At 38.2% G+C, this 15421-nt stretch overlaps 5 protein-coding genes across 11 annotated transcripts; 3 read left to right on the top strand and 2 right to left on the bottom strand.

Moving 5' to 3' along the window:
• Positions 1-121: 121 nt before the first annotated feature.
• Positions 122-2961, bottom strand: LOC104705878 (uncharacterized protein At1g32220, chloroplastic). 6 transcript variants are annotated; one of them, XM_087463533.1, is made up of 11 exons: positions 2564-2961; positions 2344-2448; positions 2000-2069; positions 1551-1639; positions 1405-1460; positions 1249-1304; positions 1078-1171; positions 863-942; positions 733-775; positions 539-630; positions 122-435 (listed from the first exon to the last, which is right to left on the bottom strand). In XM_087463533.1, exons 2-11 carry the CDS (start codon positions 2400-2402, stop codon positions 265-267), a joined length of 810 nt encoding a protein of 269 aa, XP_087319659.1. In that variant the 5' UTR covers positions 2403-2448; positions 2564-2961; the 3' UTR covers positions 122-264. The 6 variants fall into 6 exon arrangements, with proteins under 6 accessions (XP_087319659.1, XP_087319660.1, XP_087319662.1 ...); XM_087463534.1 differs by having other exon boundaries at positions 2000-2066; positions 2564-2845; XM_087463536.1 differs by lacking the exon at positions 2000-2069 and having other exon boundaries at positions 2564-2747.
• An 886-nt stretch (positions 2962-3847) lies between these two features.
• LOC104705876 (protein trichome birefringence-like 19) lies at positions 3848-6623 on the top strand. The gene is made up of 2 exons (XM_010421965.2): positions 3848-4533; positions 5611-6623. Exons 1-2 carry the CDS (start codon positions 4057-4059, stop codon positions 6409-6411), a joined length of 1278 nt encoding a protein of 425 aa, XP_010420267.1. The 5' UTR covers positions 3848-4056; the 3' UTR covers positions 6412-6623.
• Positions 6521-8451, top strand: LOC104705877 (protein trichome birefringence-like 21). The gene is made up of 2 exons (XM_010421967.3): positions 6521-7468; positions 7549-8451. The coding sequence occupies exons 1-2, from the start codon at positions 6521-6523 to the stop codon at positions 8308-8310; spliced, it is 1710 nt and encodes a 569-aa protein (XP_010420269.2). The 3' UTR covers positions 8311-8451.
• On the bottom strand, positions 8377-10344 carry LOC104705875 (uncharacterized). 2 transcript variants are annotated; one of them, XR_015564766.1, is made up of 6 exons: positions 9919-10282; positions 9627-9749; positions 9342-9530; positions 9172-9243; positions 8913-8977; positions 8377-8836 (listed from the first exon to the last, which is right to left on the bottom strand). XR_015564766.1 is itself a non-coding variant. In XM_010421964.3 (6 exons), exons 1-6 carry the CDS (start codon positions 10201-10203, stop codon positions 8534-8536), a joined length of 1047 nt encoding a protein of 348 aa, XP_010420266.2. In that variant the 5' UTR covers positions 10204-10344; the 3' UTR covers positions 8377-8533. The 2 variants fall into 2 exon arrangements, 1 of the variants encoding a protein (XP_010420266.2); XM_010421964.3 differs by having other exon boundaries at positions 9172-9253; positions 9919-10344.
• A 249-nt stretch (positions 10345-10593) lies between these two features.
• Positions 10594-14758, top strand: LOC104705874 (glucan endo-1,3-beta-D-glucosidase). The gene is made up of 2 exons (XM_010421963.3): positions 10594-12980; positions 14187-14758. The coding sequence occupies exons 1-2, from the start codon at positions 11208-11210 to the stop codon at positions 14664-14666; spliced, it is 2253 nt and encodes a 750-aa protein (XP_010420265.1). The 5' UTR covers positions 10594-11207; the 3' UTR covers positions 14667-14758.
• Positions 14759-15421: the final 663 nt, after the last annotated feature.

Genomic DNA, 15421 nt, shown 5'->3' with positions numbered 1-15421 from the left:
ACGGTTACGGTTTAGTCCGGTTATTAAATATAACCCGTTTAATCAACTCAATAGGCCAACCTTGTTACAAGCTAATTCGATATGATTGGCATTGTTAATTTGTTTTGGCACTCCACTCAAAAAGAAAAAGAAATTGAATCTCTATTATTGCTTGAGGCTGCTTCAGTTTCAAAATTTATTTTGTGGCAAAACTTAGAGACAATGGTTGTTGTTACATTTGATTTTTTAGTCAAGAGAAACTTTGTTAAGCCATTGGTGTCGAGTTCAGTGACCGTGTTGAAGGATCCCATACACATCGATGATTCCAGAAGCGAACTCGGGGTCGACTGCAGCTTTTACCGCAGTTCCTGCAACGGATTTAACATTGACTGGTGGTATTAAAAGTGGCCCGATCAGTGGAAGCTTCGTCACCTCTTTTGGGAACAGCTTCAAAACCTTCAGATGATAAGAAAAAAGAAAAAAGGATTCACATTTTTGTTATTCAAAAGATTGTTTTCAAGACAAAAACAAGATTGATGCATATCTCTTCTTGTTTTACCATTTCGAGTGGAGCTCCAATGAGACTAAGTGGCAGCTTTATGCTACCGACCTGACGAGTCCCGTGTATGAATCCTGGCCTTAATATCGTTCCTAAGAAAGCCATACAAAACAACAGGTTATCAGTGAAAGAATATAATGAACAAGCATAATATAGCAAGCGAGTTTAACATAAGAGTGAGAGAATTTACACACCTCTGTTTCCGAATTTATCCAAAATCTCAGCTTCAGTTGCTCTCTGCAAATTTATATTAAACTGATCAGAGAGATATGTAATAACTAAAGAAGAAAATCCAAAAAGACAAAGAATAAGAAGAAGAAGTACCTTCCCTTCGAAATATCCTCGAATCAAGTTATTTATGACACCAAAGTCCGCAGCTGATATATAGACAAATCTTTTCACACCTGAACATAATATAATTAGCTTCTTTTTCTAGTCAGTTTGCCAAAGATCATACAGAAACATAGATATCTATACATTTCTTTTTCCCATACAAACAAAGAAGACCTTAAAAATAATCACAATCTATGATAATTTACCTTGCTCTGCTGCAGCGTTAACAGCATTAATGTTTGCAGTCCCGTTAATTCTGACCATTTGTGAATTGGAACCAAAACCACCAACGCATGAAATCTGCACAAGTTTCCATATGAGATACGATTAAAAGGAACCATATGATGAAATAACTTTTCAGAAGATTTCTTAATTACCACAGATGTAATTCCTTCTAGTGCAGGCTTCAGAGAATCGGGTGAAAGCAAATCGCCTATTGTTTAAGTAGAAAACAGAAACCGAGTCATTTATCCAAGTCTATTTGTTTTATAATGATGAGCAAAGTGAAATGTGTATTCAGATCTTGAGAAAACCTTTATGCCAGGTTACATCATCGACCCATGAACCATGCATAGAAGATCTTCCAGACCTAATAACAGTGCAAAGAATAAAGTTAAGCTACGAAAAGGCAGTATATGAGCTAGACGTCAGATTTAAAAGCCGGTAATAATAGATATACCTGCTAAGACTAGACACAGAGAAACCTTGTCTCAGTGCCTCCTTGCATATATGTGAACCTACATAACCATTTCCTCCCAAAACCAATATCTACATTCAAGACAAAACAAATGTGCTAGGTACAGTGAATAACGAGAGACAGATTGATTGTAAACAAGTTTCTTTGCAGTACACTAATGATAAACGTCGAACAACCAGACAAACAAAGGAATCAACCAAAAGATATAGCTGTAACTGAACGTGAAAAACAGAGATTGAATCAAAGAGAACTCTCAAATAGAAGCCAAGAGACTTGCCAACAACAACCCCATAACCAAAAACAACTCTACACTCTTATATCAACTAATTCTACTTCTAAACTAACTTTCTAATGTGGCAATCGGATTTGAAGAACTCTCTTATTACAATGTCACATCAAACTCAAAAGAAATGAAAAATTCAGTGAATTACTTTATCACTTGAATGTGAACCAGCGGCTTCAGAGAAAAGCCTTTCATTTCCTCTCTGAGTGATTGAACTGCTAAAGAGATAAAAGACAAGACCATCACATCAGTATGTGCAAACAAATATCTATCTATTGATTTAATGAAGAAATCACACAATTCAACAGTAAGATTTAAATTATTGGGAGACAGATCAATAAAAAAATGAAAACCCCTACAAGTGATTCGTCTCTGGCTCTCTGGTAAGCGTTTTTTGTCCGATAAAAATCAAACTAACAGCAATAAAGATCAATGCTTTATTCGAACAACATTCTACAGAAATCGAAAAAAAAACTAAGAAGAAGAACTCACGACATGGTGATGGCTGAAGATGAAGCCTGTGATCGTTTCCAAATCAGAGACCTCAACATCGTACGCTTAACCCTAAAGCTGTGTAGCTCAAGTATTGTATGTAACCTGAGAATTAATTGAAACTTGGGTAAAGCGATTAAAAATTTGAAACTGCAGAATTTCTTTAAAAAAAAAGCTTGAACTCGCCATCTTGGAAGAAGAAAGAAAGAAAAGGAGAGACCTTTCACAATCACAACTGTAGAAACGTTTGTGGCGTTCTAGCTTCCACGTCGACGATCCACGTGTCTCCCTCTTATAAAAACTCTGTGATTTATGACTTGTAGTATTGGTGGTACTTTTTAGTAGTGTGACTCATGACTTCTATACGATCAATGGTGATGAGTGATGATGATCGAGGTTTGCTTGATGCTGATAAAATTTGGATTTTGATGATTGTGGTTTATTTCGGATTACATTGGATGAATTTGGTGATGATGATTGTTGTTTGATGTTTGTGTAAACCGAATTACCCAATTTGCAAAAACCGAAATAAACAATTTCCGTACCTAACCAAACCGAACCAAATTGTTAGTGGGTTAGGTTTCAGCTTTGGTTCAGAATTAACACAAAACTCGTAATATTGTATTCTCATTTGTCAAAACCTTTATAAAACTCAGTTGAACATTTCAAGAAATCAAAGCTAATTCGGTACATTACAGATTTTAGTTAAGCAAATATATATGGACAGAGTCGCACGAGCCAAAACCGAACCAGAGAGGCTTGGTTCGTTGCAACTGGGTCAAGTGATCAGGTCAGCAGCGGCAACAACATTGTTGACCTTGTGTCCAAAACATTATATTGCCTGATTTGGACCAAAACAGACAATTTCGTTGCAAGAAACAAACAACAATACGATCGTCATACATGTAAGTATTGTATGTTATCAGCTACAGAGAAATCATATGAAGATTCAGGGAGGCGACGAGATATTTGGATGCCTTATGTTTAGAATTTGAGGCGTTTTCTTTACGTATTATTATCGTGAACAAGTAAGTTTTTTTTTTTTTTTTTATAAGTTTTATTCAGTTTGGTATGAATTTGGTGAGTTTATCCACATGGGTGAATAAACTCATATATGTTTGTCGTAACTCCTAGTCATACTTAAACTTGTTTGAAACAGTTGGAAAAAGCATAATATAACTTGATATAATCAAAAGTAAGAATTGTTGAAACAAAAAATCAAAACTAATACTAGTTAATTAGTAACTTATAAGTTATATAACCAAGAGAAGACATGTAGTCTAGTAAATTGTATTGTTGCGTTATCTCATCTATAAATTCATATACAACACAAGGCATGTTATTTTTGAAAAATAATTATCTTGTGACACTTACCTTTACCTATATATGACAACCTAAAGCCTAATTACATGTGTTTATAGAATTAAATATCATTTAAATGTCCAAATTGCCGACAAAAAACGTCCATATTACTGGAATAGTCTATCACCTTGTGAATTTATTTGTTTCATTGGTTACTTTAAATTCCTCTGCTGGGTATTTTTTTGCAATAATCATAACTCATAATTTAGATGTGACACCTACTCTTTTTGTTGTATCACAAAGAATTCTCAAATCTTTTTGCACAACTTATAAAGAAAACTAGTCCCAAACTCTAGATATAGTCTTCCTGCTTTCTCTCCTCTCTCTATCTGATCATCTATCTTTCCTACAATGGAGCTTCTTCATTCAGCAACATTTCCAAGTAAACAAAAGCTACTCATCGTAGTGACCATCGCCACAGCTCTATTCACCATCATCCCTCTTCTCTACCCTTTTCTTGAAGACCCTAACTTCTTCCTCAAGCAACAACCTCCGAGCCAAAGTAGCATCATCAAGCTCCAAAACCCCCTCGTAGCATCACACGATGGCTGCGACATATTCTCTGGCGAGTGGGTTCCTAACCCTGATGCACCTTACTACACAAACACGACGTGCTGGGCGATACACGAACACCAAAACTGCATGAAGTTTGGAAGACCCGACACGGATTTCTTCATGTGGAAATGGAAACCATACGGCTGCGTAGATGGCTTGCCTGTTTTTGACCCGTTCCGGTTTCTTGAGACCGTGAGAGGTAAAACTATGGCGTTTGTTGGTGACTCCGTTAGCAGAAACCACATGCAGTCTTTGATCTGCCTTCTCTCTCAGGTAACACCTTTTTCCCAACATTATTATTTTAGAAAAACATATTAATAGTTATTCTTCGTCTCTGTTTTTGTTGGGACATATATTGCTTAATTTACAAATTATAGTTCTTCTTTTTATTTTCTAGCATAAGTTTGAATTTTCTAAAATAATTAAAGATATGATGTAAACGGATCAAAGTATTAATTTGTCCATAAACCCACTTTTTGGTCATTAAACCCTCTTTAGACAATTCTCAGTTTAACTCTCAGTTTAACTAGCAAAAAAATTGCATTAAAATAAGTAAATCATAGTTTAGTACTCATGAAGAATATTATATAACCACTCTTGACTTCGAAGTAACATTCTAATCGATGAGCTTCTATAACTCCAATCATTAGGTCATAGACGCGTACGTATATAAGATTTTATTAGTCGAAGTTACACTTTTGATAAAGTAGTATAAACGAAGTTAGATGTGCATCATTACTTAAAGATGATCATATACCATTAGATTAAGAAGTGTATGGATATACAGATGTTAATTGACATGTATGTTATTATTTAGCTAATTTTTTTTGATAAAATCATATAACTACTCAATTAATTATACAAATACAAGATTGGTTCGTGCATAAAGGTGATTCTGGTTCACCGGTGCCACAATTATTGAAATAATGTTTTCTTATAATTTTTGTTTAAAAAGTAATTATGAAACTGAAATGTGCACTCCGTCCAATGATTTTGGATGGTTTAATTAAATAAGTTTTATTTGTAAAGATTCTGAAAAGGAATAGAGTACACATTGACATTTCCACAGAGTCCATTAGCTAAAATAACTAATTCTATTATGAAATCGCATAAACAATATCGAAGAGGGATGTCTTGTCTGGCTTCTTTTTGTTAAATTTTTGGTTTGGATTTTTGTGCACTAATTGATAAATCGAATCTTATCTGAATTTTGTATTTGTTCAAATTAAAAAAACGAAACCAAAATGAATTATTTTCAATTTTAGTTTTGATCATTCTGTCCGGATTAAAGATTCTTCATAGTTCATATTACTTAGTTACTCGAGATTAAACTTAGATTTAACATTGCAGGTTGAATATCCGGTGGATGCTTCGGTCAATGATGACGATTATTTCAAACGATGGGCATACGAGACATACAATTTCACTATCGCCGTATTTTGGACACCGCACTTGGTAAAGTCCATAGAACCCGGCCAGACCCATCCCAAGAATACTGATATTTTTGACCTATACCTCGATGAGGCGGACGAGACTTGGACAGCAGATATAGGAGACTTTGACTATGTGATCATCTCCTCTGGCCATTGGCATTACCGTCCATCGGTCTACTACGAAAACCAGACAATCATCGGTTGCCATTATTGTCAACTACCGAACATAACTGATCTCACAATGTTTTACGGGTACAGAAAAGCGTTTAGAACCGCGTTGAAAGCGATCGTGGACTCGAAAACCTTCAAAGGGGTAATGTACTTACGGACTTTTGCACCGTCACACTTTGAAGGCGGGTTATGGAACGAAGGAGGAGATTGTTTGAGGAAACAACCTTATAAGAACGACGAGGCTCAAGATGATACGACAAGGAAGCTACACAAGATTCAGCTGGAAGAGTTTTGGAGGGCTGAAGAAGAAGCGAAGAAGAAAGGGAAGAGGTTAAGACTACTAGATACGACTCAAGCGATGTGGCTAAGACCTGATGGTCACCCGAGCCGCTACGGCCATATGCCAGAGGCCAATGTCACGTTGTACAACGACTGTGTTCACTGGTGCTTGCCCGGTCCTATTGATAACCTCAATGACTTCTTGCTTGCTATGCTAAAGAGAGAAGACAAAGGATTATTGGCTCAAGTTCGGAAAATGTTGTCCTAATTATGAGTAATGGACCAAGCCAAATCAAGTCTTCTGTTTCTCTCTCTCTCTCTCTTTGGTTTATTAAATTATTTTTAAGACATGGTCAACGGTTGTGCCTAGTTATTGGATGACCACTACCTCACCAATATACACCATATATACATACATATTTATAATAAGCTCGGACACCATTGTCTCGAAGCAGACAATGGAGGTTCCTTTGTTTGCAATCCTTCAAAGGACACCACGAGTTGCAGTAACATTAGCATTTGGTCTGTTTCTCTTCACTATAGTCCCTGCTCTATATTCTCTCCTCGCAAATCCAATCTTACCTCTATCAATCTCATCATCTGAAACTGATCGTTCCTCTCCAGTCAACCATATGCATTTCAGTCATCTTAATATTTCATCAACTCAACTTCATTCACCCGTGAATGGTCCCATTCCCGCTCCAGCCGACCATACGCCTTCACGACATCGCAAATCTTCTTTTCATCGGATTCCTACACCCGAGAATGGTCCCATTCCCTCTCCAACAATTCATACACCTTCAAGACAACGGAGTCCTTCATCTGATCAGATTCTTTCACCTAAGAGTAGTCCGATTACTGCTCCACCACATTGGATGTCTTCACCCGCTCAGAGTCCTTCACTTGTGAACGCTCCCATTCCCGCTCCACTAAATCAGACGTCTTTAAGACATCAAAATTCATCATCCGGTCAGATTCCATTATCTGATGATCATTCATCCCCAGTCAATATATCACCATCAAGGATGCGGAACAAAGATAATGAGCAAAGGTGTGATCTTTTTACCGGGGAATGGGTACCGAACGAAGAAGCTCCATACTACACCAACACCACTTGTTGGGCGATACATGAGCACCAGAACTGCATGAAGTACGGGAGACCAGACACTGGGTTCATGAGATGGAGGTGGAAGCCGGACGGATGTGATCTCCCCATCATTGATCCTCGAGAGTTCTTGGAAATGGTTAGAGGGAAAGCCATGGGGTTTGTTGGTGATTCCATTAGCAGAAATCAAGTCCAATCTCTCTTGTGCCTTCTCTCTAGGGTAAGAAATCCAATATAAATGTCAATGATCACCAACTAACCAACATAAATCTGTGTGTTGACTTTCTTAATTCCTTGTAGGTGGAATATCCTGAAGATATTTCTCCTTCACCAAATACAGATTCTGAAGTATGGAACTACACATCATATAACTTCACTCTTCATGCCATGTGGTCACCATTTCTAGTGAAGTCTACTAAACCTGACCCAACAGATCCCAGGTCCAAGTTCTTCAGCCTATACATCGACGAGTATGACACTGCGTGGACAAGTCAGCTCGACCAGCTCGACTACCTGGTTATATCATCCGGCCACTGGTTTTACCGGCCGGTTATTTTCTATGAAAATCGAAAAATCTCTGGGTGCCAATATTGTGCGTTACCAAACACTACTGAATTGCCTTTGGACTATGGATACAGGAAGGCTTTAAGAATTTCTCTAAAAGCTATACTCGAAAATTTCAACGGATTGGCATTTTTAAGGAGTTTTTCTCCTCAACATTTCGAAGGTGGGGCTTGGAACGAAGGAGGGGACTGTGTCAGGACACGACCTTACAGACGAAACGAGACTATACCCGAAGGTCCAGATCTCCAGGTTCATGACATTCAGCTGGATGAATTTAGAGCTGCAGAAGAAGAAGGGAGGAAGAAGAAGGGTTTGAGACTAAAGTTAATGGACATGACTAAGGCAATGCTACTGCGACCAGATGGGCATCCTGGGAGATATGGCCATCTACAGAATGCGGGGGTGACTTTAAGAAATGACTGTATTCATTGGTGCCTGCCTGGACCTATCGATACTTGGAATGATATTTTGCTACAAATGATGAAGACAGAGAACTAGAAAGCATCCCTCAAGAATGAATAGAGGAGACCAAATATCTAAAATCAAGTAAAAATGTAAAGAAAATTTCTGTAGAAGTCTCAGTATTCAATTGCAGTATATTATATGGAAGGACAGAAAATCATTTGAGAACAATTATCGTATTCCTATAATTTTATATGCAGTATATTGACCCCTTTGCGCAAACTAAAAAGCACAACAGAGCACTCTTGTACACAATTTCTCAAAAGGAAATTTTGATGAAAACCAGGACGTGCAAAGCCAAAATGTAGACGACAAAAGCTGACCTGAGATACATAAGCCTCGTTTGGGTCTCATTTCTTGTAGCAGATGTATATGGAAGGTAGGAATGACCATCAACTTCCTGGTCTGAACCTAATCCTCTATCTGAATTTGTTCTCTTAAATCTGTTCCTTGCAGCGTTCCCCTCAACGTTAAAGCTCTTATACCTTCTCCACAAACTGTTTAGCCTCTCTAACTCCATCTCATTCGGATGAATCTCACCAACAATCCCCTCTGCTTGTGCCTGATTGACATGTCAAAAGTTTCTGTTAAGAAACCGTGTAAAGTAAATGTGGAGACTAATTTGGCTTAAGATGGACCTGCTTTGCAGCTAATTGCTCGATTAGACTATGAAGTTGTTTATCCAGTGTCTTCTCTCTCTGAGCTGTGAAAGCAAAAAACTTCCAGTCAGATAATGTGAATGGATAGTTCACGCTATCAAGCTATCTAATGGAACCAAAAACAAATCTCTATTGGATTCTTACTGAAATAAGCTATTTTGGTTTCATATATGTTGAAGACGTAATTAATGGTTCTGAATGGTGATACAACTAATCAGATTTGATAACAAAAAAGTACCTGGAGAAGGCTGCTTCAGTGCTTTTTCCTGTATAACAGCCCAACTCCTCTCTAAATCCTGAACTTTTTCTTCTATTGAACTCTAAAAAGAAAATTTAACTTACATTACCATTAGATACAAAGCCAGGATTAGAGAATTCTATACCCATAAAGGTAAAATGAAAACTAACCAAATCATTCTTTTTGCTCTCCAACTTCTCTAGCATAAAAGATTTCATAGCCTCTGTATCTGCTTCTTCTCTTCCATTCCCATCACGCTGAACAACAGATTCACCAGAGCTTTTGGACTGACTTGCATCTAGAGAAGCTTGTGCATCTTTCTGCTCAGTTTTCAAGTTTTCCTCTACATCTTCTAGATCCTACAAAACCATATGATAATCAGGCAAAGCATAGACAAGAAAAGAATCACACTCAATGTTTGAACAAGAAAACGTCTATCATCTGGGGTAACTCACCTTCAACTTTCTAAGAAGAGAATCTGCTTCATTCCTTTTCTCTTCTATTTTGGTCTCACAGGTTGATATTGCATTCTCATATGCACTGTTTTCTTCCAGCAGCGTCTTCTCTCTCATTTGAGCCTAATAAACAATACCAAAAGAAGAACCATGAGGATCATACAATTTCTCTCTGTAAGATGAATCACTTCAAAATCAAACAAGCCATATCCATTTCAAGACTAATCCTCTAATGCAATTGCAAACACACGATTCCAAAATCATCAGCTTTCACTATTTCAGTAACTCAAACCTGTTCACGAGTAGCGGAATGCGAATCAAGCTGAAGAGTGAGAGCGGCATTGGAGGCGAGGGAGTGAGCAAGAAGGTGAGGCAGACGCTGGGAGATATCCGGTGGAGGCAATCTAAGCCGTAGATCTTGAATCGAACGGCTAAGGGTTGTCGCTTTTCGGCCAAGCTCGTCGACGTATCTCTGCTGCTCCTCCGTGAAAACAAGTGGGATCCGATCTTTCTCATCGTCTCCTTCTTTTCCATTTTTACCGACGACATCGGCGGCCCAAGCTAGTAGTCCGGCCATATCTTCTCTTCTTCTTCTTCTTCTTCTTCTTCTCCGTCTCTTTGGTAAACTAGCAGGAGGACGATCACAGAGCTAAACCGAGGTAGTTGGTACTTAAACCGGGACGGTTCGGTTACCTTAGGTGAAAATTCAATTGTTGGTTTGGCTGACGCGCAAAATTGCTTTTACTTTCTACTATCCATCTTAAATATGGGCCTAAAAAAGGCCTGGTCTATCAAACATCAAACCCAATCTCTATCAAATCAGAATTTACAACTATTTTTTTTTTTTTTTGCTAAGCGACAACTAATTTTCTTTTATCTTATAGAAATCTTTTATCTTTAATAAATTCTAATAACTTCTGTTAACATTAAGTAATAATACTATAAGAAATGTGATATGTAAATCTTGAAGATAATAGTATTATTTTAGGGATATATATAAATGCATTGAAAGCAACATTTATGAGCCAAAGAAATGTAATATGCATTGCCGCGTGCTTGCAAAATTACATTGCTTGCAATCAACCCTCTTACTCCTTTGGTAAGCAAAACATCAAATCACAAACCTCAAGCATGTTCCAAAGCTATCCACCAAATTTGGATTTTTTCCAAATGAACCTATCCAAATCAAACACGTGTCATTGACATGTAATAATCGACACACATACCACTTAAGTTGGTAACTAAACACTATTGTTGCAAAAATACAAGTAACTATCCACGAAAATTATTGTAATCAAAACCATATTCGTAATGTTTTTCTTTTTACTTGCGTTCTCATTTGGGCATATTTCAATATCTTGTCTAAGTTTTGCATCTATAGCAAGTCTCCTGCACGTTCCCAAAACCTTAGCTTGCAAACCAACTTCTATTATAAAATCACAAAACTACCCTACTATTTTTCTTTCTAACCAAACAAACCCCACAATCGTCTAACATTTAATTAAAAACAACCCCATTACTTTTTGGTAACTCAATATCCAAATCCGTCGTTATCTCTCTTTCTCCTCTTGACTAAGCAAAATGTTGAAAAAGGTGAGGCGAAAAGTCAAAGTCTTGATCACCAAACCCTTTAAAAAGCCCAAGAACAGACCTTTAAGACCTCCATCACCACCACCATCAGAGCCACCTCTTTCACAATCTCCACCGCCTCAAGAAATGTCTTGCTCAAGGCAAAGAAACACTCCGTTTCTCTTCCCGAGATCCACTTCCTCTGTTTTACCCGACCCGTCTAGTTTCTTCAGCCACGACCTCCTCTCATCTCCTCTCCCTACAAACTCCTTCTTCCAAAACTTCACTCTCAAAAACGGCGACCAAGCTGAGTACTTTCACCCTTACATCATCAAACCATCGGTCTCATCTCTCTCAATCTCATACCCATCTCTCTCCCACAACTCTGCTTTCTTCTACGAAGCTTTCAACGCCGACATCACCATCACCGGATCAGATGGACCCGACCCGCATTCTCTAAAAACCCATCTCATCTCTTCCTTCAGCGATCTCGGCGTCACTCTCGATTTCCCTTCTTCTAACCTCAGATTCTTCCTCGTTAGAGGAAGCCCTTTCATCACCTTCTCCGTTAACTCCTCCATCACAATCTCAACGATCCACGCGGTTTTATCTCTTTCCGGTAACACCTCATCAACAAAGTACACCGCGAAGCTCAACAACAACCAAACATGGCTAATCTACGCCTCTTCACCGATCAATCTGACCAAAGACGGCGTCTCTTCAATCAATTGCGGTGGTGGGTTTTCCGGTATCATCCGTATCGCCGTGTTACCGAGTCCAAATCCAGGCTTCGAAACAATCCTAGACCGGTTCAGTTGCTGTTACCCAGTTTCCGGCGACGCTGATTTCACAAAGCCCTTTGCTTTAGAGTACAAATGGGATAAACGAGGCTATGGAGATCTCCTAATGCTCGCTCACCCTCTCCATCTCAAGCTTTTATCAAACAACGATTGTTCAATCACAGTTCTAGACGATTTCAAATACAGCAGCATCGACGGAGATTTAGTAGGTGTCGTCGGAGACTCATGGGTTTTGAAACCAGACCCTGTTTCCGTAACGTGGCACTCTATCAAAGGAGTTCAACAAGATTCTCACCAAGAGATCATCTCAGCTCTAATCAAAGACGTCAACGCTTTGGATTCATCAGCTCCGGTGACGAACTCGTCGTATTTTTACGCGAAGTTGATCGCGAGAGCAGCGAGGTTAGCTTTAATCGCTGAAGAAGTTTGTTATCTCGATGTGATTCCGGCGATCAGAACTTACCTGAAGGACATGATCGAGCCGTGGCTTAACGGGAGCTTCGAACCAAATGGGTTCTTGTATGATTCTAGTTGGGGAGGTGTGATTACTAAGCAAGGATCGAGAGACTCAGGAGCTGATTTTGGGTTTGGGATTTATAATGATCATCATTATCATTTAGGTTACTTTGTTTATGCGATTGCTGTGCTTGTAAAGATTGATCCTTTGTGGGGGAAGAGATACAGACCTCAAGCGTATAGTTTGATTGCGGATTACATGACGTTGGGGAAGAGAGGAGCTGGTTCCAGTTCCAATTCGAATTCGAATTACCCGCGTTTGAGATGCTTTGATCTTTTCAAGCTTCATTCTTGGGCTGGTGGTTTAACGGAGTTCGCTGATGGGAGGAATCAAGAGAGCACGAGCGAGGCTGTGAACGCGTATTACTCTGCTGCTTTGTTAGGGCTAGCTTATGGCGATACACATCTGGTGGCGGCGGCTTCCACGGTTCTGACGTTAGAGATTCACGCCGCGAAGATGTGGTGGCAGGTAATGCGATTTTTTATTAATTTAATCTGATTAAACCAAATCTCGAAACCGGATTAATTGAATTGGACCGCACAGAATTGAGAATGATCGATCTGAAAACCGGATTTTGGTCCTAGTGTCTTAGGTTTGGTTCGGTTTAGGTCATATTTTTGGTTAGTCCTGGGACTTCGGGTACCCGATCGGATTCGGGTTCGGATGTTCGGGTTTTCGGATTTTCGGATGTAGAGATATAAAACCCGATCGGATATTTTATAATTTCGGATCGGGTTCGGATAATTTGGCTTTGGGTATGGGTAATTTCGGGTATACCCGAATTCATAATTTTTTTTTTGGTCGTGAAAAGAGAGAAAAAAAACAAAAAATTACCTTCTAGCTCCTTTTTCTTTTTCCCCTCTTCTTCATCTCTCTAATCTTCACCCAAAAACCCTAGATTTATTCATCCATAGCCACCACTTCAAAAACCAAATCTTTCAAATCTTCTACCAAATCTAACAACATCTATAGCAAATTATATGATATGATTCATATTTATCTCTGTTTTCAATCTCACTCACTCCTCAAAAGTCAAACACCACAAACTATCACTCAATTTTTTAGATTTGCTTATCATATTTCTCATAAAATTGATCTGGATAATGAAAATTTAAATCGATTAGGGATTCTACAGTTCTTCCGTTGATTATGAAAGAAAAAAATAAGTCAATTAGGAATTTTAGATTACAGATGTATAAATATATATAGATAAATATTTAATATTTTCATACTAAGACATAATAAGTAAGGTGACAAAATGGTGTATGATGCACCAATTAATGCATAAGGTATTGGGTTCAAATCCACAAAAGTGCATATTTGTACTTATTTCGGGTCAATTCGGATCTTCTTCGGGTATCGGGTAATACCCGAAACCGATCGGGTATCCGAATCTCAGAAAACTAAATCCGATCGGGTATTTCATACCACCCGAATCCGAACCGAACTGTCTATTTCGGATTGAGTTCGGGTTTCGGATTCGGTTAAAATGTCCAGGCCTATTTTTGGTTTTGGGAATTAAAAATAGAAAACCACATGGAAATTGAATACTATTCGGTTCAGTTTCGAATTTCATACAAATTTAATTTATAACTCATCTCTACCAAACCAAACCAAACCATAATTCTAAACCATAATTTGACTTGCTAATTTTTTGTTTCTTGGTGGTGGCAGGTGAAAGAGGACGACACTATATACCCTCAAGATTTCACAGCGGAGAATCGTGTGGTTGGAGTTTTATGGTCAACAAAGAGAGACAGCGGCTTATGGTTCGCACCCAAAGAATGGAAAGAGTGTCGCCTTGGTATACAGTTATTACCGTTGCTTCCTGTGTCGGAAGTTCTGTTCTCCGATGTGACATTCGTGAAGCAGCTCGTGAACTGGACAATGCCCGCATTGGGGAGAGAAGGCGTCGGAGAAGGGTGGAAAGGATTTGTCTATGCTTTGGAAAGTATTTACGACAAAGATGGAGCAATGGAGAAGGTTAAAGGATTAAATGGGTTTGATGATGGGAACTCTTTGAGTAATCTGTTGTGGTGGATTCACAGTAGAAAGAGTGATCATGATGACTACTATGAAGAAGACGATGAAGGTGGATACGGCGGTCATGGTGGTGGCGGGAAGTATTGCTCGTTTGGTCATTATTGTCATTAAGCTTTAAAGGTTGTTTAGTTTTTGGTGTGATAAATATAAACTTAAGCCTTTGGTTAAAATAAATTTGATTTATAAAATAAACTTTTCACATCGATCATTAATCTTTCATATTGAGAACTACATAGTTTTGGGGTTCAGCAGATGTTTATAGACATAAGAAAGTAAAAAATCATTTTTTTACAGCTAAACACAACATTGAGAATCTCTCTATGTGTCTAAAAGTATTATGAAGGAAAAAATCTGTCGTGTGCATGTATGGTTTTTGTGTCAAATGAATTCCGTGGCGACTTATGTGCATATCTTGAAACTCCTTCTCGAGAGAAGCTATGGCGTCTTCATAACGGTTGTTGATATGCTCCATTGCAAACTCCTTCAAGTATTTTAGACATCCTTTGTCGTTATAAGGACATATGATTGCTTCTTCTTCTGATCGTTGAGCAGATGCGAGAGACAGATATATTGATAAGACAAGTGTTATCAAAAGAACGTAAAGTGTGGTACAAGGAAACACAAATCTAGACGCCATGGTTTTTTGTCAATGCTTTTGAGAGATTGCAATAAAGAAATCAAAGAATATGGCCACAAACGAAATCTGAATATGATGGATTGTGACTAACTATTTATATATATATATATATATATAGTCAATGACAACAAAGTCTTTTTCTATTTTTAATTGGGATTTCTTGTGGATAACAGGATAAGTTAGTGCTTCATGATTATCGAGTAATTAGCCGATCTTCTGTCGTTTCAAG

This window comes from Camelina sativa, chromosome 8, assembly GCF_030686135.1.
Source record: "Camelina sativa cultivar CO46 ecotype springtype chromosome 8, ASM3068613v1".
Taxonomy (NCBI): domain Eukaryota; kingdom Viridiplantae; phylum Streptophyta; class Magnoliopsida; order Brassicales; family Brassicaceae; genus Camelina; species Camelina sativa.
This window is presented reverse-complemented; position numbering and strand designations above follow the sequence as displayed.